The following is a 23,358-nucleotide window of genomic DNA, read 5'->3' on the forward strand; positions in this document are numbered from 1 at the left end:
AGTTGTCTAAAAATGTACAGAAAAAAAAATTTCCCATATTTTCCTCTGAACCTTAAAATTTGTTCTAAATTGAAAAAAATACTTATAAGTATTTTTTTATGAAATCGGAAAATATTTTGAGGTTAATTTGGATTTTTTTTTTGTACCACCCTAATGTATATAAATTGGAAGAATTTATAATAGTAGCAATTTAATGTGAGTTTTTTGTTATTTTTATAGACACGGTAACATTGAAAAAAGTTATCCAATTTTAATTGGAACCACGCCGCTTTATACAACTTCAACGGCAATTGTACCTTTAATTCGGGTTCAACGTGCGCCATCAGTTGTTCCATCGGCACCGGCGATAGATTCAATTGTGCCAGTTCCTCAAGCAAATATAAGTCTTAACAATTCTTCAACGAGTCAACAAGAAACTCCAATAGTTAATCAATCATTTTCTCTAGTTCATAATATTCAAGAGGAATATCAACCAATTGGATTTGTCTTTACGAATCATTTAAGTCATTCACAAAGCTCCTCAAGGCAACCGGAGACACGTAAGTTTTTTTTTTTTTTTTTTTTGTTGAAATATGAGTAAAAAAAAAATTTAATTTAATTATATTTCACCTGAAATCTTTGCGCGACAATTTTCGGGTCATCAAAATCAAATCGCATCGTTAAAATTTTTTTTCTAAAAATATACCTTTCCTATACCTATTTACTTTTCCTAAATTCTCGATGAGTTTTGTATTTTTCAAACGAAACAAAGTTCTCGATTTTTTTTACCATAAATTATAATTTTTTTAAAATTCGAAAATTTTTTCGACTTTATTTGAATTTTTTTTTCTAATATTTTATATCTTCTTGATTTTTTTATTATTATAAATTCTCGTTTTTAAAGCGATTATTCCCTAAAAATTTTCATTTTTTTGTTTGCAATTCGTAATATTTATTTACTTTTACAAATTAATTAGAAATTTTCAATTTTGCCGCAATTTCTCTCGTTAATTTGAAAATTTATAAAATTTTTGATTTTCTCTTTTTTCACACTATAGGGTCAGCCGGGGTAAATCCGAACGCTAATTATTTCAGCTTAATTAAAATTTTTAAAAATAAGTTCGATATGAGAATTTTTACCTCAGATCCTCTTGAAGAGATTCTAAGTATTATCCCATTTTTCGTTTGTTAATTAGCAACAGCATAAACAAAGATAACGAGTATTGCAAAAAAGATTGAAAATCAAAGATGACACTCTTTCAGTATTTTGTCTCGTATTTCAAGAAAAAGAAGCTAAAAATTTATTTTATTATTTATAATTGTTTGTTATGAATACTAGAACAGATACTATTTTTCATTTTTGCCTTCTGTAAAATTTTATTAATAATATCAGACCGTTCGTATTTACCCAGGAAAATTGGAAAACCGGGGTAAATCCGAACGGTATTTTCAATAATTTTTTTTTACATCAGAGCCACACAAAATTGTTTTTATTTCATTACACTATTATTTTAACATTATAAAAGTACATAGAAAAAAGTTTTTCTTTCTATACGTATCCTCGTTAGTAATTAATAAGCAGAAACTTAATCTCTGTTCTCTCGAAGGAGTGTTTCAATTTTTTTGCCAAATGGTTTGTTGAAAAAAGTTTTTCAGGATCTTAATAAAATTTGGTATTCTACGGTTTTTGGGGTCGCTAATTACCAATTTGAAGTCAGTTTTTCAAAATTCAAAATGGCGGACGAGAATTAAAAAATTCATTGGATTCGCTCGAAAATTGTTACTCGGGGGGTTTCAGGGTTAGCAAATTTGATCATTTTTAAAAATAAGTTTTAGGAAAGTCCGCCATTTTGAATTTAAAAAATTTGACTTTTATTTTTGTATTTACATTCAATCACTCCAAAATACTTTCTGTAGCAAGTTTTGCAAAAATCCGTTATGATTTGATAAAGTTATTGAAGGTTTTAATTGTGTAATGCATTTTAATTTTTAACCTGTTTGATTTTTGTATTTATATATGATGCATTATTACATAATAGGTTTATTATCGTATTTTTTTTGAGTTTTTATATAAGTTTAACAATTGCAATACTTTAAATTTATTTTCCCTAAGATTTTTCTGAAATACAGTGGCGTTCGTATTTACCCCCATATTTTAGGAAAGTTGCAAAGTATCGAGGTAAATACGAACGCTAAGTTTCCTGCGATTGTAATTTATCAAAAATTTTTGCTACCCCATAAAATTGTTCTATGGAAGTAAAGTAACAACTTCATGCACCAGAATACCGGAAGTATTTTTTTTTTTTAAAGAAAAAACTTATGTTATTGTTGAAACTTACTAAAAGCGTTCGGATTTACCCCGGTTGACCCTACGTATTTCCTTAAATTTAATTTCTGTTCATTTTCTATAAAATTCTCATGTTTATTTATTCTTCAAATCCACTTAATTGGAATTTCTAAAATTATCTATTTTTCTTTCAATTTCTTTGACTTTTTATTTTTAAAAATTTTTAATTTGCTTTCATTTTTCTAAAATTCTCGTTTTTTAAAACATTTTTTCTCTATTTTTATTTTTTGAAAAATCCTAAAATTTATTTATTTAGTATTACAAATTGGCCCAAAGTTCTCAATTTTCCTGATGACAAATACTCCTTTCATTTTGGGAATTTCTAAAATTTTCTATTTTCCTTTCTCAAATTGTTGTATTTGTTTTCTTTCTCAATGTTTTTTCTCATACTGTTCGTGTTTTAAATTTTTCCTTTAAATTCTCCTTTTATTTTAAGAATTCTTAAAATTTATCTATCATTTAATTTCTCAATTCCTGAACTGTTAAATGCAAATTAATTTGCTTACGCAAGTTTTTAAAATTACAATAAAAATTTACAATTGTCAATAAAGAAATTGATATTACTTATGTATATTATTATTATTCTCATGCCCTTTTTAATACATTTGTAAATTTGTCAAATCAACCTTTTTTTCGTGCAACTTGCTTTAAAATTCAAATTCCAAGGTAAATATATATAAAATATTATTAAATAATTGTCAAAAATGAATTATATGGATAGCAAAAATAATTGTTACGAATTATAAGATTGTTCTAAAAATAGACCGCAATGATTTTAAGTGAAATATAATGAGCCTAAATTTTTTTTTTTTTAATATAACTAAAAATTGTTCTATTAGAGAGTAAAAATAATTATTTTAATTTTTCAGCTCCACCTTCTTACGAAGAATGCACGTCCAACACGTAAATTAGTTCCTCCATGACTATATTGAAAATCAGTAGTAAATTGATTTTTAAAATGTGATAAAACGTAGTTAATAAGTATAAAAATATTTCACAAATCATCGATTTCTGAGAAAGTTTATCTTCATCACAACTTTTAACCATATTCAAGAAGATTATAAACTAGAAAAAGAAATTCTAGAAAAAAAAGTCTTCAGTCACAAAAAAAACATATCAATGGACAATAAGAAAAATTCATGACTTTGTCTATAAATAGCACATTTAAAATTTTTTTTCAGATGTATTTTTTTACATCAATCGGCCTTTTTTCAAGGCTGCGTCTTTGGCACTATCGAATGTATTCTTTTTTTACATCAAACTTTATTTTTTTGTTGATCTTTTTTGACACACCGTATTCACTTAAATGTTTATATTATCGATATTAATCACCAACTGAGATTGATTGGTAGATTTTAGTATTATTATTTTATGTGTATTTATGTTTAAAAATTTATACTTTTATATATACACCTTATACAAGCCACATCCATTCCCCGATTGGAAAATTGTTACTAATATATATATATATTATAAAGCAAAGCTACAAATCCCAAATATAATTTATAATATTGTATTACCGAATCAAGTGGTATGATAAAAAAGCTTAAAAAAAGGAAAAGTACATTTTACTACATTCAACATTAGATTTAAAACAAAAAATTAAAATAATAAGACTGCTTTTTTGTTGTACCACAATTCAATAGCAATGATTCTATGTCATATGTTTATTGTATATTTATTGTGAAATAAATATTTATAAATAAAACAAAGACTAAACTCTTAAAATATCGATTTGCAACAATTTATTTCTATTTAGAAGAATAATTCTATTGATCAAATTTAATATTTCGAAGTAAAATACCTTCATCAAATTTTAGTAGCAATTCAATTATATTATTAATACAAAAAATACATATCTACAAAATCTCAAATTTTTCAAGTACACCAGAAAAAAGTTACAAGCTTAAAATTATTAAGAAATTTTTAACTAAAATTTTTCTTTAAATTAATTATTTTTAAAATTTTTAATGAAATTCTTCATAAATTTAATTATTTTAAATTATTTTTCAATTAAAAATTTTATAAAATTGCAACAATTTTTTAAAATTTAATAAACAAATTAACAGATAAAATTACCAAAAATTTAAATTTAAAACCTTTTTAAATTTGTTATTTTTAAAAATTTCAATCTAAAACTTTTTGAAATTTAATAATTTCAATTATAACTCTTCTGTTATTCAATTATTTTTAATGATTTTTATAATATTCTTGAAAAATTCAATTATCTGAAAGCATTATTCAATTAAAAAATTTTAAAGTTCAATTCTTGTCTTTCATTTTTCATAAATTCTTCAGCAACAGAAATCAACAAAAAATTTCAATTTAAAATCACTTGAATTCAATTATTTTCAAAAATTTCAATTTAAAACCTTCTAAAATTTAATTATTTCTAAAAATGTCATCTGTTACTCTTCCAAAATTTAACAATTGATTTTATATGATTTTTATCATTTTTATATTTTTTTAATTTATCAAAAATTCAATTATTTGAAAGTATTTTTCAATTGAAAACTTTTGATATTCATTTTTTGTCTGTAATTTCTAATAAATTCTTTATCACCAAAAAATTTCAATAAAAAATCACTTGAAGTTCAATTAATTTCAAAAATCTGAATAATACATCTTTAAAAATTCAATTATTTAAAAAAGTTTCAAATAAAATCTCTAAAATTGAATTGTTGTCAAAAAAAATTTTTTTTTTAGAAATCTGTTCTAGTGTCAGTTGGGGTAAATAGAAACAAGGGGTAAATCGAAACAGTAGTTATTTCAGTTAAATAAATACGACTTCAAACCTTAAACCTTAGATCATCCCCAACAAGGTTTGAGGCCGTATTTATTTTTAAAATTTTTTATTTAACTGAAATAACTACTGTTTCGATTTACTCATTGTTTCTATTTACCCCAACTGACCCTACTTAATTAAAATTTTTAAAATTTACGTCTTCGATTCCGAAATATTCGAAATAAATTTTCTTGAAAATATTTCTATAGAATTATTAACTAATTAAATTTAATTAAAATAAATAATGGACTTTTTCGACTTTTTTGGAATGTAAATCGACTACTAAAATCACTTTTTTTGCGCCTTAATTCGATCCGAGGCCTGATAAATATAAAAATTTTGTTAAATGCAAAATTTAGTTAAATTAAATTTTTTTTATTGAAAATTTTGTCAAACTTCCATCGGATTAAGGTCATGTGATTGTTGTGATTTCTCACATGTAAATATTCTCCACAGATTTTCCCGCAAAATAATTGTTAGATTGAGCTAAAATTTTTGTGGAGAATTCAAAAATAGTATTAAAAATAGTACAATTAACATTTTGACAAAAAATTTATTTTTAAAAACTTGAATGCTTGAAGAAAATTTATAATGTCGGCAATAGAATTTTAGTCATTTCTTCAAATATGCAATTTTTGAAGAATAAATTTTTTGATAAAATATTAATATACTCTGGCATATGACAACGGATTTGAATTTTTGAGTTCTACACACAATTTTATCTCAAAAAAAAAAAAAAAAAAAAAAATTCTATTAAATATTTTGCGAGAAAATCTGCAAAGAATGTTTAAATGTGAAATCACAAGTCACATGACCTTAAATGAAAAATGCTTTAAGAACAAATTCGATAAATTAAAAAGTCTATGAAATAAAAATTGTTTTAAATAACTTTTAAAACATAATTTATATTCCTTAAATGTTTTTCAAGTACAAAATATAATTATTTATTTCAAATAATAATTTCATTTCCTTGAAAACGGTGCTAACTCTTTTTGTATCAAAAAAAGTAATTTAATATTTTTTTAGTAGCGAAACAATGGCATGTAATTATTATTTATGAAATATATATCACTAACCTTAGGTTGCAAAGAACGTTTTTAAATTAAGAAATAAAAAACTTTTTCTAAAAATTTAAACGATCGCGATTTAAAGAATTTCGAACACTCCCGGAACAAAAAAAAACAATAGATTTAAATTACATGTTTAACACTGACAAAATTTGCTTTTACAATTACGAAATATACACTCACGTTGACCATGTATCTAAACAGGTCTAAACACGAATTGCAACTGATTTAATTATCTTTGAGATTTCGCATCCCAAATTTTTATGACCTTTAATTTAAGGTACCTTTTGTACTGCAATAAAAACAAACAGCTCGCAATGCAAATGTAAACATAATTTCAAAATCACTTCGAATACTTTGAAATTATAAATAATATTTCAATATTTTTACACTTATGGAGATAAAATAAATAAAATAAAAAAAATACTCTCAGAAAAAATTCACTAAAATTTTTTAATGCATTGGTTTAATATTTATTGATAAAACAGTTGTTCTATTCCGTTCAAAAATTAATTATACATTTTATTTTCAATCCTTAAAATATTAGGTTATTTAAAAAAAATTATAGAAATTAGTGGGGGTTAAAATTATGATATTTTCAGTCAAATTCGTTTTGGCGTCAAAATCAAATCAAATTACATAATCGATACTCAGTATTAACTATGAAAATACTTAATGGATGTTAATTTGTAAATAGGGTTCTTTTAAAGCATTTTTCATATAGTTTTCAATACAAAAAAAATTTTTTTCTAAAAAAGAATATTAAGGATATGTGGGAACCTCCCACGTGACCTAGTATGGGAAAATGTGTTTTTGCATTAAGTTGTAGTAAATCGGTAGAACAGCGAGATTCCTTGTACCAAACAAAATCATTTCTCCAAAATTTTATCCCGAAATCATTTTTTATTTCAGAGAAAGTTTCAAACCACAAAAAAACGTCCTTGTTAATTTTGAGAAAATTTTTTTTTGAAAAAACTTTTATTAGCATTGTAAACTACATTAAAAGAAAACCCCTTCAAAAAACCATTTATTATTGTAATTCAAACTTAATTTATTATTATGTGACGCACTCCGAAGAATAGAACCTAAGAAGCAAAAAAAATTATAGGTTATGTTTCGGGATTTCTAACGCCCTAAGCAGAATAGAAACGTAACCGGAATCGTAATCGCAAACGCAATCGGAAGAATTAGTTAGACAAGGACAAACAATATGTCTATCCTTCTCTAACTCATTCTTCCGGTTGGGTTTGCGATTACGATTCGGGTTATGTTTCTATTCTGCTCAGGCCTTAAGCGAAAACACACAAAGTGGATCAATTCTTAATACAAATTGATATTAAAAAATTTATTACATCCAAAATATTCAATCAAAAAACTTCTAAGGTCTCTTTTTTCAGAGCGCGTCACATATAATATAATTATTTTTAGGTAAAATTTGTGAATATTTACATGTAAAATCACAACAACCACATGACCTTAATACTTATTTTTTAATATCATAATATCTATTTAAAGTAATTTCGAAAAAAAAATTAAAATAAATTAAAAAACCATGTCTCTAAAGTTTTGAACATTCAAATGCGAAACACAAATTTTTTCGTTTCGATATTTTCTAGGAAAATTTTTTCTAAAATTGAATTCTAATAAGAAATAAAGAATAAATTCAACATATATTAAGTAAATAATTCATTTTTTAATGTGTAAATTAATATTTTGTACTAAAGTTTAAACTTACAAAAAGTAAAAAAAAAATCGTTCATTTGAACGTTCAGAACTTTAGAGACATAAAAAAAAACCAACACTAAAAATCTCCCAATTATAATATGGAAATGATAAATGAAATTTTTCAAACACAATTTTTTATATTTACACAATTTATTTTATATCTCAACATCTTCATATCATAATCCTCAAGATTCAAGTCAATTGTAAAAGTAACTCTTAACAGTTAAAAGACGAATCATGTACTTACAATAAATTGAGGATAAATTACGATATTTTTTTTTTTTTACTTAAATCATTGTTTTTTCTTTTTTTTTCGCATTGACATCAGGCGAAAAACGATCCATATTCATTTGGATCAAGAGATATTAAAAAGAAGCAGTTTTACGGAAGTTTCACAATATACAGAAAACAGATTACGTGGAGATATATTTTTTTTTTTTAACAAGTATAAAACTTGTTTGGCTTGAGGGATCGGTGGCCGATTCTCGTTTTTTTTTCCTCTCTATTCTATAGAATAAAGTGTTTTTCTAAAATAATAAATTCACACATTGCATATTTAATTAATACTTCGAATAATATTAATAATAATTTCTTTTTTCCTCGGAGAAAAATGAAGTGTTGAGTACAAAAACTCGTGTGTAAATATTGGTAATAAACTCTAATTAATAATTATTGTATACAACAATTTACTTTTCTCCTCTCGTAACAAATTTTGTCTATATCGTGTTCACTCGTTTTTGAGAATAATTTGAATGATCATCCCGAAAACAGAACATTTCTTTTTTTTTTTTTGTTTTTTTTTTTTTGATACAAGAACGAAAAAAGTTGTCAATTTTACAATTTAAAAAAAAAAATGGAATTTAACGCAACGATGACACATGTTTTTTTTTTTTTTTTTTTTTCTTTACGTTCTGCGCAACAAATATTTTTCTCTTTTTAATTCATTGGAAAAACTTAAGCACAAAAAACAGTAACATTTTGTTTTTCTTTCGTTAATTACTTAATTTTTAACAGGTACAATCACACCTGTTTTTTTTTCTTCACTATCCAGTAAGTAACAGTAAAAAAAAAATTTGCTTTTTATATTTAAAAAAAAAAAACACAATAGTCACAATTAATCGAATAAATCACTTGATACTAAAATTAATTTCTTAATGTTATATATAAAAAAAAAAATTAAAAAAAAAAAAATTGCTTAATTTATTCAAATATGGAAATTGAAGAAGAATATCTCTAAGATTGCTTTATTTGTATAAAAAAAAAATGTCGGCCTATGATTTCTGGATTATTCAAAAAAGTATTTTTTATTAATATTATAGTAAATTAATATAGTTGTACCCGAGAAGAAGTAAAAAAGGAACTGTGCGCTCCAGCTTTACAAAAATTCGTCCGCTTTTTCTTTTATGTTACAATAATAATCATCTTTCCCTTGGTTCAGGACAACCAACCCTCAATATATTATTATCATAAATAAATTTGGTCTATCGGTAATAATGTCAATACGCCGTTACAAAAAGAAAAAAAAACTGGCAGTATTTTGGTTATTAGAGGAAAGTCAAGATTACTGGAAATATATATATTGTATATAAAAAAAAATGGAAAAAAAAATTATTTTTTACTGTACAATTGAGAGATGGTGTTTTACAATAAGCCACAAAAAAAAAGTATTTCAAATTTTATATCATTATACTCGCATATTATAATAATAATTAACAAAAAAAAAGCATTGTCTACATCCAGTAAACTTGAAATTCAAAAAAAAAAAAAAATAAATAAAAAAAAAATTGAATGGCCCTATAGGTATTTTGCAAATCTAGTGGCGATAAACGATATAAAAACCCTCAAAATTTACATTGAGCGGAAATTTTTTGTCATAAATTTTTATTTAACAATTTTTACTTTTATACAAAAAAAAATAATTTTCATAAAAAGATTCGTCAATAAAAATCACATTCGGACATAATTTAAATTGAAAAAATCAGTCTTTCAATGGATATACAGGATTAATTTCAGGGTTGATTATTTTCATTCTTTTTTTTCTGTCAAGTAAAACGATTAAAAAAAGAAAAAAAAAAAAAAAAAAAGACATACAAAATTGTAAAACCATCTCGTCCCAAGGGATAATTCGATTACTTCCATCATCGATTCGCAAAATTACCCTGAACAGCCTGCATTGTATTTAAACTATTAAAGACCCACATATTATCTGTTTGTAAATTCGCGGTATAGATTCGCTTTTAAAAAAATAATCAGTGTTATAGTGTAACATACTGGGTTCAAGACAGACATCAACATTCTACTTTTTTTTTGTTTGTTGTGTGTGTACGAGTCGATATAACATTTTAATCAATGTTAAATCGAGATTGAGAATAATTTGTATATTACATCAACGATTGCGTTGATCCAAGTCATGAACCAGAGATTATAACTGTGTCGTGCACATGGGTTTTTTTTTTTTTTTTTTTTTTTAATTGTGTGTAAAATTTCGTGTACTTGTTATGTGTGTACGTTTACGCGATCATTTCTTTTTTTTATATCATTTTCTCAGTCTGCACACGCTCCAAAAAACATCTGAAAAGAAATTTCTATTTTTAATATACAAGATACATAAGAGTAGATAGTCGTTTTCTTTTTTTGTCATTCAAAGTCAAGGTTACATTGTGACTTTTAATAATATTATTTGTCACACATTTTACAAGTTTATCCCACGATATACATTTTTAGTTTTTAAGAAAATTTATATTGATAAAAACTTAAATTAAAAAGTTGTTTATAATGATAAATAAAATTAAAATAAAATTGCCCCACATTAGACATTATTAGGAATTTTTAAGGCGTCTAATTAGTTATTATTAAACCAAATTCATTTCAAATCAGGCAGACTGAAACGTCGTTTATCTAAAATTTAAGAAAAAAAAAAAAAAACTTTGAAGTTTTATAATTTTTAAAGTAATTTAAATGTCTCATTTTTTGTTTTTGCATTTAAAAGAGCTTTCATTTTTTTTTAAAATCCGTTGGAAAAATTAAAAAATGTTGAAAAATATTTTTTGTTATTTTTTTAGAAAATTGTTTTCTTCTTCTACCAGAATTAGCAAATAAAAATTCTGACAAATAAAAATTCGAACAAATAAAAATTGTGAAAAAGTGTCACTTTTTTATCAATTAGAAAATATATTTCAAAAAAACATAGAAAAATTCTTAAAAGTGTAAAAAGAATGATTGATTCTTCTTTAAAATTAGTGAATTAATTATTATTTATTATAATTAAACTAGTAAAAAAAAAATTAAAATAATAAATAAAACATGTTTTTAAAGTTGGTCTGTAAAATAACCTGACTTTGTGATTTTTATCAATTAATTAAGAGAAAGTGAAATTTTTATATTGTTTTTAAGTAACAATTTTATTACTAAAAGGAAAATAGATAAAATGATAAAAATTTTGTTTAAAATTTTTATTAAAAAACACACAAATTTCCTTTGGAACAAAATTCCCTGACTTTTTCCTGATTTCTATAGTTTTTCCTTGACTTGCGGCCACCCTGCTTTACATTTTTAAGAATTTTTCTATATTTTTTTTTTATAATATATTTTCTAATTGACACTTTTTCCGACCTTCTACACTTTAATTTTAAGATTTTAAGAATAAAGTAATAAAAATTTCAACAGAATTCATTACTATGCAATTTAAAACTAATTCTGTTACTTTTTTTAATTTTCTAAATAAATAGCGATAGTTTTTTTTTACTTTTTACTACTTAAAATTTCAATTTTACAAGAAATAATACAAATTTTAACAAAATTCTTTTCATTTTATATTCTCGAAACATAGAGAGTGACCATTTTAGAAATTTTATTTTTTCAAAAATATTAAAATTATTAAAAATCCATACGATTAATTGTTCAGAATTATGGAAAAAGCCTACAAAAAAATTTGCCGATAAAAAATAATAAAAATTGTGGAAGAAGTTGAATTTTTAAGGAATAATTGATAAAAATTTAAACCAAATTTAATTGGTTTTGTTTAGGGGTAACAATTTTTTTTTTTTTTTAAATTCTTTTAGAATGAATTAATTGTTTTTCAATTTCCCATAGTATATTACAGTTTTAAATATTCAAATATAGTCAGAAAAAAAAATTGACAACCTTAAACAGCCTTAATTTTAAAAGGTTGAAATTTCAGTAGTCCATTTCCCCTTAAATAATTGAACTATGAAAAAAGTACATATTTATAAATGTAAAAAAATATTTTAAATTTAATTAAAAAAATATATTTACTTTAAATTTGTAAAATTTTTGTAGAAAAAAAATTCTGTTTCTTTTTTTTTTGTATTTACACAATTGAAATATATTGAGATGATTTTCATTTTATAAAAACAAGAATTTAATGTAGAGGCAATTCTTTAGAATTTTTCATCATTAGCATATGAAAACAGTTTGGAAATAAAATAGAAAACACATGTTTGATCTTTTGTGTCTGAATTGTTTGTACGATTAGAATTAGATCATTTTTTTACGTTCAAGCTTATTTGAATGTTACAAAAAAAAAAATTTTAATTTCTGAATTTATGTACCTATTTTAGTTATTCACTTTATTAAATAGCAAACATTTAAAGAAAATTTTTTAAAAAATTGTTTTTAAATATTTTTTAATAATTAACAAAAATGTAAATGTTTGAAAATCAAAGTAAAAATCAACTAAAATGTTTACATGGAATAAAATAGAAAATAAATATTAAATTAAATAATTGTCACAAGTAAAAACTCCTTGAAAATGAAATGAAATTATCAAAAAAAAATTTGTTTTTCAATAATTGTCACAGTAATTGATGCAATAATTATTTTTCGAATCGACATTTTTTAATAATTAAAAAATTCTTGTTAAATAATCAAATTCATAATAATCAAGTTCATTTGAAACGCAAAAATGAAAATCCAATATTTTTTTCTATTTTACGTTCGAAATATTTTTGTAAACTATTTTTTATTTTGCATTTCAAATACTTTTTTTTGCAAAATCATTTTGGAATTTTTATTTTTGTTGATAATTGAAACAATACTTTTTTTTTGTCCAATAAGTAAAAAAATGCATAAGATCAAGAAATACAATGTTTCTTATTGTATTTTTTTACTTATATATCAAACAACAGAATATATTATATAGAGAGTGAGAAAAATTTTTGTTGTTTACCATAACTAGAAACGTATAGACTTTAACCCTCTCGTTTAATGGCACCCGGAGCCTCAGCAAGTCCTTTAACCTTAAGTCGATCCGCAGTTTTCAAAAATGCTGGGAGTTGATCTTGTGAAACATTTACTTCACCTGCATACATAAATTCTAGAATTGCTTGTAGGTGACTATATGCTACATCCTTGAGTATAATAATTGGGTGTTTGGACGGATTTTCCTATAATGTAAAAAAAGTATATTTGTATTAAACAAGAAAACTATTTTTTTTAAATTCATATTATGTGTGATTTTTCTGAAAGTTCTACTTTTAAGTTTTGGTTTTTCAATTTTGTTTTTTTTTTCTTTAAATATTATAGATTTTTTTTCTTTTTGAAATTACTTTATAAATTCCATTAAAAAAAAAAACAAAAAAAATAGTATTAAAATGGGAGAAAATTAATTCTTAGAATTATGGAAGTAACAGAATATATTTTTCTTTCGTGAAAATTGACATTGTTGAAAAAAATTTCGACGAAAATTTTTCAAAATACCGAAAAAATTGAAAAAACCGATTGGAAAATTGTTTTAATTAATTTATTTTTATTTCAAAACATTTCCAGCAGTTAAAATTAAAAAAATACATAATGCAATTTATTTTAAACTTTTTAAATAGTTCGTTGTTTTTCTTTTTATAAAATTAGCTTGAGAACATGAAAACAAAAATATCAAGTGAATTTACATTTTTGGATACCATCTGATTAATAAATTTACACACATTCTGTATATTAGAGCGTTGAAGCCGACAAAGGTATTAAAATTATCAAGATAAAAGGGTTCAACATATCGTGCAGACAATCTTGAAACTTTAAAACTGATTAGGCTCAACAAAAAAAAAAAAAAAAAAAGGAGTATCAAGTTTTTCAGTTAAAATTTTAAAAAGAACTAGCGCTAACAACGCGATACATTTTTCCTTCAACGTGTTAAACCAAAATCTCTAACACATAGATAGTCGAATCCTGGCGAAAAATAAGATTTAACGACTTTAAATATTAAGTATTTTAGAATAATAAAAAATTTAATCTAAAAATTTTCTTTATTTTCTTCAAAATTAAATCTTTTTTTTTAATTTTTAATTAAAATGAAACAACAATAGGTTTGCGACTAAATGTAACAAAAAACAAAAAAAAAATTTTTTCCCTTTCTTCAAATTTTCTCGCGAATCTACTATTGTCCCATTTTTATATTTACATATTCAGGCCTTGGATCGACTTTAAAGCACAAAAAAAAGTCGTTTTAGTCGATTTATATTCCCAAAAAAAAGTCGAAGAAGTCAATTTTTTTATTTTAACAAAATTTAATTAGTTAATAAATATTTTACTTTAAATAACTAATGTTATTAGATATTAAATTCATTTTATTAATTTTGTCATAAGAATAATTCTATAAAAATATTATCAAGAAAATTTATTTCGAATATTTCAGAATCGAACTAATTATAAGATCAATTTTCAAAATTTTATTTAAGTAGGACAAATTTCAAAAAAAAATTCTTAAAGTTTCATTTTTATAATTTTTTGAATTTGATTTAAGCAATTTATTCGAATTAAAAATGTTGTTATAGTTTTTAGTTTTGATGGTGAACAAAATTTCAAGCAATACTTAATTAAGTTTTATAGATTTTAAAAAAAAAAATTTTTTTAAATAATAATTTTGGAAGAGTTAAAGTTGTAATTTTTAGAAATAATTGAATTCCAAAAGTTTTTAATTGAAAAATAGTTTAAGATAATTAAATTTGTGAAGAATTTCATTGAAATAATTAAAAATAATTAATTTAGTGAAGAATTTTAGTTAAAAATTTGTTAAATAATTGAAATAAAGAAGATCTGAAGAAGATTTGCATTGTATATTAAAAAAATGTAAAAAAAAAGTCGAAAAAGTCAAAAAAAAAAACTTTTCAATAAAATTGCCAAAAAAATTTTTGAAGAAGGAAAAAAGAGTTAAAAATAAAAAAAAACGGGTAAAAGTTAACAAAAAACTCATTTTTATTTATAAAAAATCGTTATTTTTTATATCAAAATTCATAAATTTTTTGTTTCGTTAACATATTTTGAAAGTTGATGAAAAACTGAAACATTTTTTTTTCTTGCCAAAACTTTCTAAATTCAATACTTTTAGAGTTAGATGTTATTTAAAAAACCTTGAAAAACCCCGATTTTAAAAAATTCATAACTCGAAAATTTGGGTACTTATAAAAAAAAAATACTTATACCACTTTCTTCTGTGAAGAACGAAAAACAAAATTATTATCCGAATTTAAAATGTCATAAAATGAAATATTTATGGTGGACCGAACAAAATATTTTAACGAATTTTATCCATTAGAATAATAAATGCGGATCAGTGAAAAAGTGCCAGACCATGACGCTCAATAAATATTGATTTTTTTTTTTTTTTTTTTTTTAAAGAATTTATTAGCGATTTTTATTTTCCGTTTCATATTCACGACATTAATATCCACTAAATTAATATTGTTATACTTTATAACAAAAAATAAAAATAATTATTGATTTTATTTGCAAAATATATGAATGCCAGACCATGGTGATTTTATGATTCCTTATACAAATTTGTTGCTTAATAAAACGTAAAAAAAAACAACAACAAAAATCAATAATCAAATTAGCTTCTGTTGTAGTGGATCAAATTAAGAGAACTTAATTTTTGTAGCCTTAGGTAAATTATAGACAATTTTAGAATTGATTTTTATGTAAATAAATGAATTTTATAAAAATACTAGATAATGACGCATAAAATGTGAGACAAGAATCAACATAAAAAATTTTTTTTTTTTTTTTGATAAGCGCTTAGTGTTTTTCAATTCTAATGACTTAGACAACAATAATAATAATATTTATTACTGTATTTTGTTACAAATATTTATTTTTGTTATATAGATGGCACTAAAGACATGTCAGACCTTTTGGCATCTTTTAAATGTTTTTAAAGCAAAATGATTAAATTATAAGTGAAAACGACTATTGACTTTTGATTGTAAACATAGAAATTAGTTATTTACGTTGAATTTATTACAGAGCTGATAAAAATAATTATTATTTTTAGAAAATCCAATTTTTTTTATTTAAATTTTACTTTTTTGATTAAAATTTGATTTTTTTAATTTAAATCATTCACGTTTTTTTTTTTTAATAATTGTTGATTTTTAAAAAGTCATTAATTCCGTACTAAAAAGTTTGAATTAAAACTTTTTTTGAAAAAAAAATGTCAGAACTTATATAAAAAAAATTTTAAAATGAAATTATTCAAAAAGAAATGTTTTGATTTTTGAAATGTCAATAACCTTGTAATAATTTAAAGTAAAATTTCTCAAATAAATCAATCGATATGTTTTTAAATATTCTATTATTTGGTTTTGATAGTTTTGACAAAAAGACTTTTTAACAAATAATTCAAAAAGTCATATTTTACAAAAATTTCTTACTTTTAAAATGTAAATAATTTTGAATAAAATGTCAATTTAGAATATTCGACAATAATTTTAAAAGATGAATTTAAAAACTTAGAATATACAAAATTGAATATAAAAAATAAATTAAATATAAATTTTTTAATATTTTCCTCCAATGAATTACCATAGAAGCTTAAAGTAATAATAATAATAATAATAATAATAATAATAATAATAATTTTAAAAAAATTAATTATTAAAAACTTTGATTTGAATGTAAATGGCCCTTTAAATTAAATTATTGCAGTTTTGAATTTATTACATGAGCCAAAAGCTTTGAACGTTTAAATAAATGAAATTTTTTTTGCAATTTCTTTAAGTACGAATTTTTTTTACAAAATATTGTTTTAAATATCTAAAAAAAAGTTATTAATTTATTAACTTCACCCAATAATTGTTTAATTTATTGTTTTATTTTTTACATTGCCATTATAAGTTTTAATAATTTATACATTGACGTTCAGAAATTTTGGCTCATTTTATTACCATATATATGGGCGATTCAACGTGAGATTTACCTATGACCTTTTAAATTCGTCTAAATAAATTTTTTTCTTATTCTTTGTAGAAAAAAAAGGTTTACGTACTTTTTTTTTTACTTTTTTATTAGTGCTCAAATTTTCAAATTATGAATTTTTAAAAATCTGATTTTTTCAAGTTTCTTTGATATACACCTAATTTCAATGACATGCAACTCTAAAAGTATTGAATTTAGGAATTATGACCAAGATACAAAAAAGTTTCAGTTTTTCCTCGATTTTCAAAATATGTTAACAAACAAAATTTTTTTGAATTTGTTTATAAAAAACAGCGATTTTTTTATAAACAAATTAAATTTTTTTAAAATTAGGCGTGATTTTTTTAAAAATTTTTTTTTTATTTTTACACACATTAACATAAGAAGAAAATTTTGTAATAAGTTTATGCTCCTTTTGTTTATATAATTTTCAAAATGAAAAGTGTTTTTGACACTAGGATCTACTAGTAAACTCATAGAAAAGCAAATTAAAATACATTTTATTTTGAAAATTATATAAACAAAAGGAGCATAAACTTATTAGTCGATTTATATTCGAAAAAAAGTTGAAAAAGTCAATTTTTTCAATTATAACAAAATTTAATTGGTTAATAAATATTTTACTTTAAATAACTATTATTATTAGATATTAAATTAATTTTATTAATTCTGTAATAAGAATAATTCTATAAGAACATTATTAAGAATTATTAGAAATAATTGAATTTCAAAAGATTTTTTTAATTTTCAAAGAATAATTAAATTTTACAGAACTAAAAATAATTTGTTTTGGAAAAAAATAATTATTTCACATAGTTGAATTTTCGAAAAATTGAATTTCAATTTTAGATGATTTTAAGTTGAAAATTTTAAAAATAATTGAATTTCAATTGATATTGAATTCAAATTTTGGAAAATAATTGAATTTCAATCAAAGTTTTGAAAAATAATTGAATTTTAGTTGATTTTGAATTGAAATTTTTAGAGATAATTGAATTTCAAAAAATTTTAGTAATAATTAATTTTTTAGAACCTTTTAAATTGAAATTTTTGAAAATAATTGAATTTCAAAAGATTGTTTTTAATTTCAGACAATAATTATAATAAGTGAAATTTCTAGTGATTTCTGTTGATGAAGAATTTATTAGAAATCACATAAAAAAAAAATTAAATTCCAAAAATTTTAATTGAAATTTGCTTTCAGATAATTGAAAATTTTCGAAGAATATTATAAAAATCATTAAAAATAATTGAAATTTTTACAAATAATTAAATTTCAAATGATTTTTAATTAAAATTTTTTTGATAATTTTATCTGCTAATTTTTCTTTAAATTATAAACAATTATTAAATTTCATATAAATTGTAATTGAAAAATAGTTTTAAAAAAATTGAATTTGTGATGAATTTCATTAAAATTATTAAAAATTATTAATTTAGTAAAGAGTTTTAGTTAATAATTTGTTAAATAATTGAAATAAAGAAGATCAGAAGAAGATCTGCATTATATACTAAAAAAAACGTATTTTGTTTAAATTTTTTTTTTAAATGTAAAAAAAAGTCGCATTTTATTTAAATAAGTCGAAAAATGTCGTATTTTTGAAAAAAAGTAGGAAAAAGTCGTATAATCCAAGGCCTGAATTTATTTCTTTAAAAAAACACATGAGGGACATGAAATTGTGCGCTATGTAAAGAATCATCTATATATAAAGAGGTGATAAAAATAAATAATAATTAATATTAATGTATTATCGAAATATGAAGAAAATATTACCTCTAATAAAGATTTGAAATATGGACTGCAAGCGGAGAGTACCATTTTGTGAGCTTTGCACGTTTGTCCATCGCAGGCTAACGTTACATCTGTGAAGCTCTTTTCATCTCTTAGGTGTTTAAAAGAAGACACCATGTTTGTTTGGAAATCGTTCCATTTGAGAAAAAATTGTTGTTGTTCGCCAGCCATCGTTGATACTATTTTTTTTTCTTCTTGTGTCTGTCGAATTAGGTATCTAGGTCTAAAATAAATAAATTATTTTCAACCAGTGCTATATATGCATTATAAATATATATTGTAACATTACGAATACGTTAAAAAAAAAAATTATACTTTGATTATACCTAAAAATAAAAAAAAAAATTTTTTTTAAATTTATATACCTATAATATCATATATACATCTATGACAAATATTCAGAAACGAAAAATACAATTGCGTCATAACTAGTCGTTACTGTTAACAGCTCGACCTTGAAGATAAGTTAAAATGAAGAAATAATGTGCGTTAACATTATACATTTGACAGTGATCTACAGTTTGCAAAACTAATTACAATGTAATTATATGGTATTTAAATTTTCAAAACAATTTTTTTTACCGGTAACACACATATTTTATTAATATATTAAATTATAAAAAAAAAAAAAAAATTTTTACCAATAATGATTGAAAGAAATTTGTTAACATTAAAAAGTTCCAAATAAAAATAAATTAGCTTTTCTTTTCAAAACTAATATTAATAAAAATATATAATTAAAAAAGACATTTTTTTTGTGTAAATAACAAAAATTATTTTTTTATGTTAATAAAATTTGTTTATATAAATAAAATTTGTTTACGCAAATAAAAATTCGCATTAAGGAAAAAATATTCGACAGTCAAAACAAAAGGTAGTTCAACTTTATATTTTTGTCTTCTTAAGAAAATGAAAAAAAAAATGTTTATTAAAAAATTTTTTAATAAGTGCGAAGAATTTTATTTTTTGTATATATAAAAAAAAACAAAATAATAAAAAAAATAAAAGTAATAATAATAATAATAATAATAATAATAATAATAATAATAATAATAATAATAAAAGTAGATAAAATAAATAAAATAATAAAACTTTTTTTTTTATTTATAAAACTAAAAATTGCATTGTATATTTTAAATTTGCTGACACGGATTCGAAATGTTAAAAATTTTATTGTTTACACTTTGCAACAATTAAAGTGTAAATTGTTTTTTTTTTTTTTTTTTTAATTCAAAAATAAAAGGTGGAAAATTTTTGTTTTGATTATCCAATTCTTTTTTTTTAATTTTCACATAAAAAACTACATTAAAATAAAATTTTATATTTTTCAAAATATTTTCGTAATAAATTGTTAATACACAATTTAAAAAAAAACATCTTTTATTACAGACAAGAAAAAAACGTTTCTTCAAAGATTAATTAAATATATTTCACCTACTTTTTTTTTTAAACTCCGATCAAAAATTAAATTAAAAAAAAAATCTGAATTTTTTCTCCTTTTTTTTATTACACATTATAAAAATAGCTTCAGGCGCTGTAGACGAGTCAATATTATTGAATGTATCGAATTCTGATATAATGTTAAATTATATTATTTATAGGATGGAATTTTTCATTTAAAAAAAAATTTATTTTCACTAACAAATATTATAGATAAAAAAAACAAAAATCGACAAAAAGCAACAGTTTAACTTATACGAAACTTGGACTATATTCATATTTAAAAAAAAAAAGTAACAAATTATCCTCCATTTTTGAAATACGATATATAAATGAGCAAAAAAAGAAAAAAAACAAAACAGGTTTGATATAATTAAAACAAAAATGGTGCTACATGGAGAAAAAAAAAGTAAAATAAAAAAGAATACGTTTTTTGAACGTTATAAAACAATTTTCACATATGACACAAAAATTATTTTCAACCTCTCATTTATCGGTTATAAAATTAAATTGATTCAAACATTTAATAATTTAAATGTCGGACTATACCCCAGCCAAACAAAAATATAACCGAGAAATCGATAATGCGTCCAAAAATGGATCGGTTAAAAAGTATATACGAAGAAAAATATTGGCGTGGATTTGTATAATTTATATACACATATATATATATGCTGGGTGTGCTAATAAAATATTTTGAGGTTAGTGCGTGTGTGTGTGTGACTTATAGAAAATAAAAACAAAGAAAAATAAAATAAATTCATATTAAATCTATATCAAATTGAAATGAAATTCTTTACACGTGATCTCTTTTTGACAAGAGTGTTTATGGGTTTCGCATGTTCGACAATGGATGCTGGATCGCGCTTATTCACATTTTACCACAACAATACGCGTGCGTCTGTTCCTTTTACCATCGAAAGACATGATACACTCGTAGTTACCAAAAAAGATGAGCAAATAAAAAACAATTTCAATGTGATAAATAATAATTGATATTATCGTTTAATACTTACTGCGTGAATAAATTCTCGTAACACAAAATCCTTCAAAAACCGACGCACAAATATCAGAAAAATGAGAGACACAGGAAATATATATATATATATATAACACTGGCGAAAACTATTTACCCAGTGGTAACAATTTTTTTTGTTATGGCTAATATCACGGATAGAAAATTCGACATAACTCGGTCTCTTCCGTCTATAGTCGACGCTCTTCGTCATCAGTGCTGCCAACGGCATATAACGGTAGTTTCATCAAACGCTTCCGGGTTTGTCAATTCAATTGAAATTCTTATTCTATTCTTTTTTTTTTTTTTTTTTGTTAGGTATTATCAAAAATATAATTTTTCATGAAAAATAAAATTTAATTGACATAAAATTGAAATTATATATGTAAATTTTTTAGATTAAAGAAGATTTAATGAAAATGGATGAAAAATTTCATTTTTTTTTCCAGTGCTGGAAACTGTCATCCAAGAATTTCTACCTGGAAATACGTCAAAAAAAATTCTGATATAATCTTTAAAATCTTGCAGGTTTTATTTAGAAATTATTTGAAATATTTTGTCCACTAAATATTGTATTTTATAAATAAATTACTAATTTACATATGTTCATTATTATCGAATTTTTCACATTTTTGGAAATTTATTATTATTATTATTATTATTATTATTATTATTATTATTATTGCTAATAATACAAATGAATAATCTGTTTTACCATTAGAAAATAGTTTATAATTTTTAATTATAGAAAACAAAATTTTAGTTAATAAAATTGGGAATTTTATTTACAAATAAATATTAATATTATTGTCTTTTAAAATACATTATTATTGAATAATGTATAAAACAATGGAAAAACAATTACCAGCAGTTGTTAATCAATTGTTCGGCTAGATGTCGCCACATGATAAAATACACTATTCATGACGGGAAAAATATAATTTTTTTATTCAAATATAAAATATATGAAATTCGTTTTAAATAATTTGTGTTTTATTCTGATTTTTATTAAATCTAAGAAATGATGTTTTTGTATGTTTCTACAGTTCATTTACCATCTGTCGGTAAGGTAGAAAATTATCTAAATTATTTTTAAAAATTGTTTTTTAAATATCAATTTTATGAATAAATTAATGTTTAAAAAAAAACATTGCAAAAAATTATTTTTGAAAAAAAGAGGGTTATGAAAAATTCCAATTACCATCAGCTGAAAATGTGTCAATATCGTTTGATGGTAATGACATTGAATTTATTGCGCTCTCTTGTATATGTATAACTGGAGAACTAATTAAAAATAAAAAAATAATTTTTTTTTTACTTTAATTCGAATTTATGTGAAATAATCTTTTTGTTTTTATTTAAATTCAAAATACGAGGGAATTTAAGAAAAAAAAATCTTATTTGTATATTATCTTAGGAAGATTGTTAATTTTTTAATTAATAATAACATATAACTTTTTTATCTTGTTCCGTAGTGAATAATTTATAAGGTCGTATGCGTGTTAAGAAGAATAACGATCATAATTATTTATTATGTATCATTTCATTCATCAATATACCATAATGAATAGTTGGCATTGTTATGACTTAGAATTTTTATTCACATTCAATCACTGAGTAATAAAATTTTTTTAATTCAAATAAGTTATGCAATTCATATTCAAATACAAAAATCAAAATTTGCCATCAATATGTAAAATTTTAGTTGTTTAAATTAATATTAGAATTTTATTGATTCAATCAAAATTTTGTTAATTTAATCAAAATCTTATTTTTAGTAATAATTTAGATTATAAATTACCAAGTATAGAAAATTAAATAAACCAAAAATTTAATTGGGTTAAAAAAATTAAGTTGACGAATTAAAATTATATTGATTTCACCAAAATTTAGTTGATTTAAAAAATTAAAAAATTTTCAATTATTAAAATGAAAAATTTTATTTCTAAGATAAACTTTGGCTTATTTTTTAAACAAAATTTTGATTAGACACAGAAT

The 23,358-nt window shown here is 22.0% G+C and overlaps 2 protein-coding genes across 6 annotated transcripts in view; one reads left to right on the forward strand and one right to left on the reverse strand.

The window, feature by feature from the left end:
* The window catches only part of LOC127278052 (arrestin domain-containing protein 1-like), a 562,072-nt gene that overhangs the window by 6,919 nt on the left and 531,795 nt on the right, over positions 1-23,358 (forward strand). For 4 of the 5 annotated variants that reach the window (XM_051299562.1, XM_051299564.1, XM_051299565.1 and 1 more), the window contains exons 6-7: positions 220-539; positions 3,196-3,250. In XM_051299562.1, coding sequence (XP_051155519.1) covers positions 220-539; positions 3,196-3,233 — 358 coding nt within the window. In that variant the 3' untranslated portion in view covers positions 3,234-3,250. Of the gene's footprint in view, positions 1-219; positions 540-3,195; positions 4,055-23,358 lie in introns of those variants that run through there. The other variant, XM_051299561.1, reaches the window with a different exon arrangement.
* Positions 8,679-21,514, reverse strand: LOC127278059 (longitudinals lacking protein-like). The gene is made up of 4 exons (XM_051299572.1): positions 21,362-21,514; positions 18,888-19,128; positions 13,092-13,308; positions 8,679-10,474 (listed from the first exon to the last, which is right to left on the reverse strand). Exons 2-3 carry the CDS (start codon positions 19,074-19,076, stop codon positions 13,114-13,116), a joined length of 384 nt encoding a protein of 127 aa, XP_051155529.1. The 5' UTR covers positions 19,077-19,128; positions 21,362-21,514; the 3' UTR covers positions 8,679-10,474; positions 13,092-13,113.

This window comes from Leptopilina boulardi, unplaced genomic scaffold (genome assembly GCF_019393585.1).
Source record: "Leptopilina boulardi isolate dan_hultmark-lab unplaced genomic scaffold, ZJU_Lbou_2.1 LbouV2_194, whole genome shotgun sequence".
Taxonomy (NCBI): Eukaryota; Metazoa; Arthropoda; class Insecta; order Hymenoptera; family Figitidae; genus Leptopilina; species Leptopilina boulardi.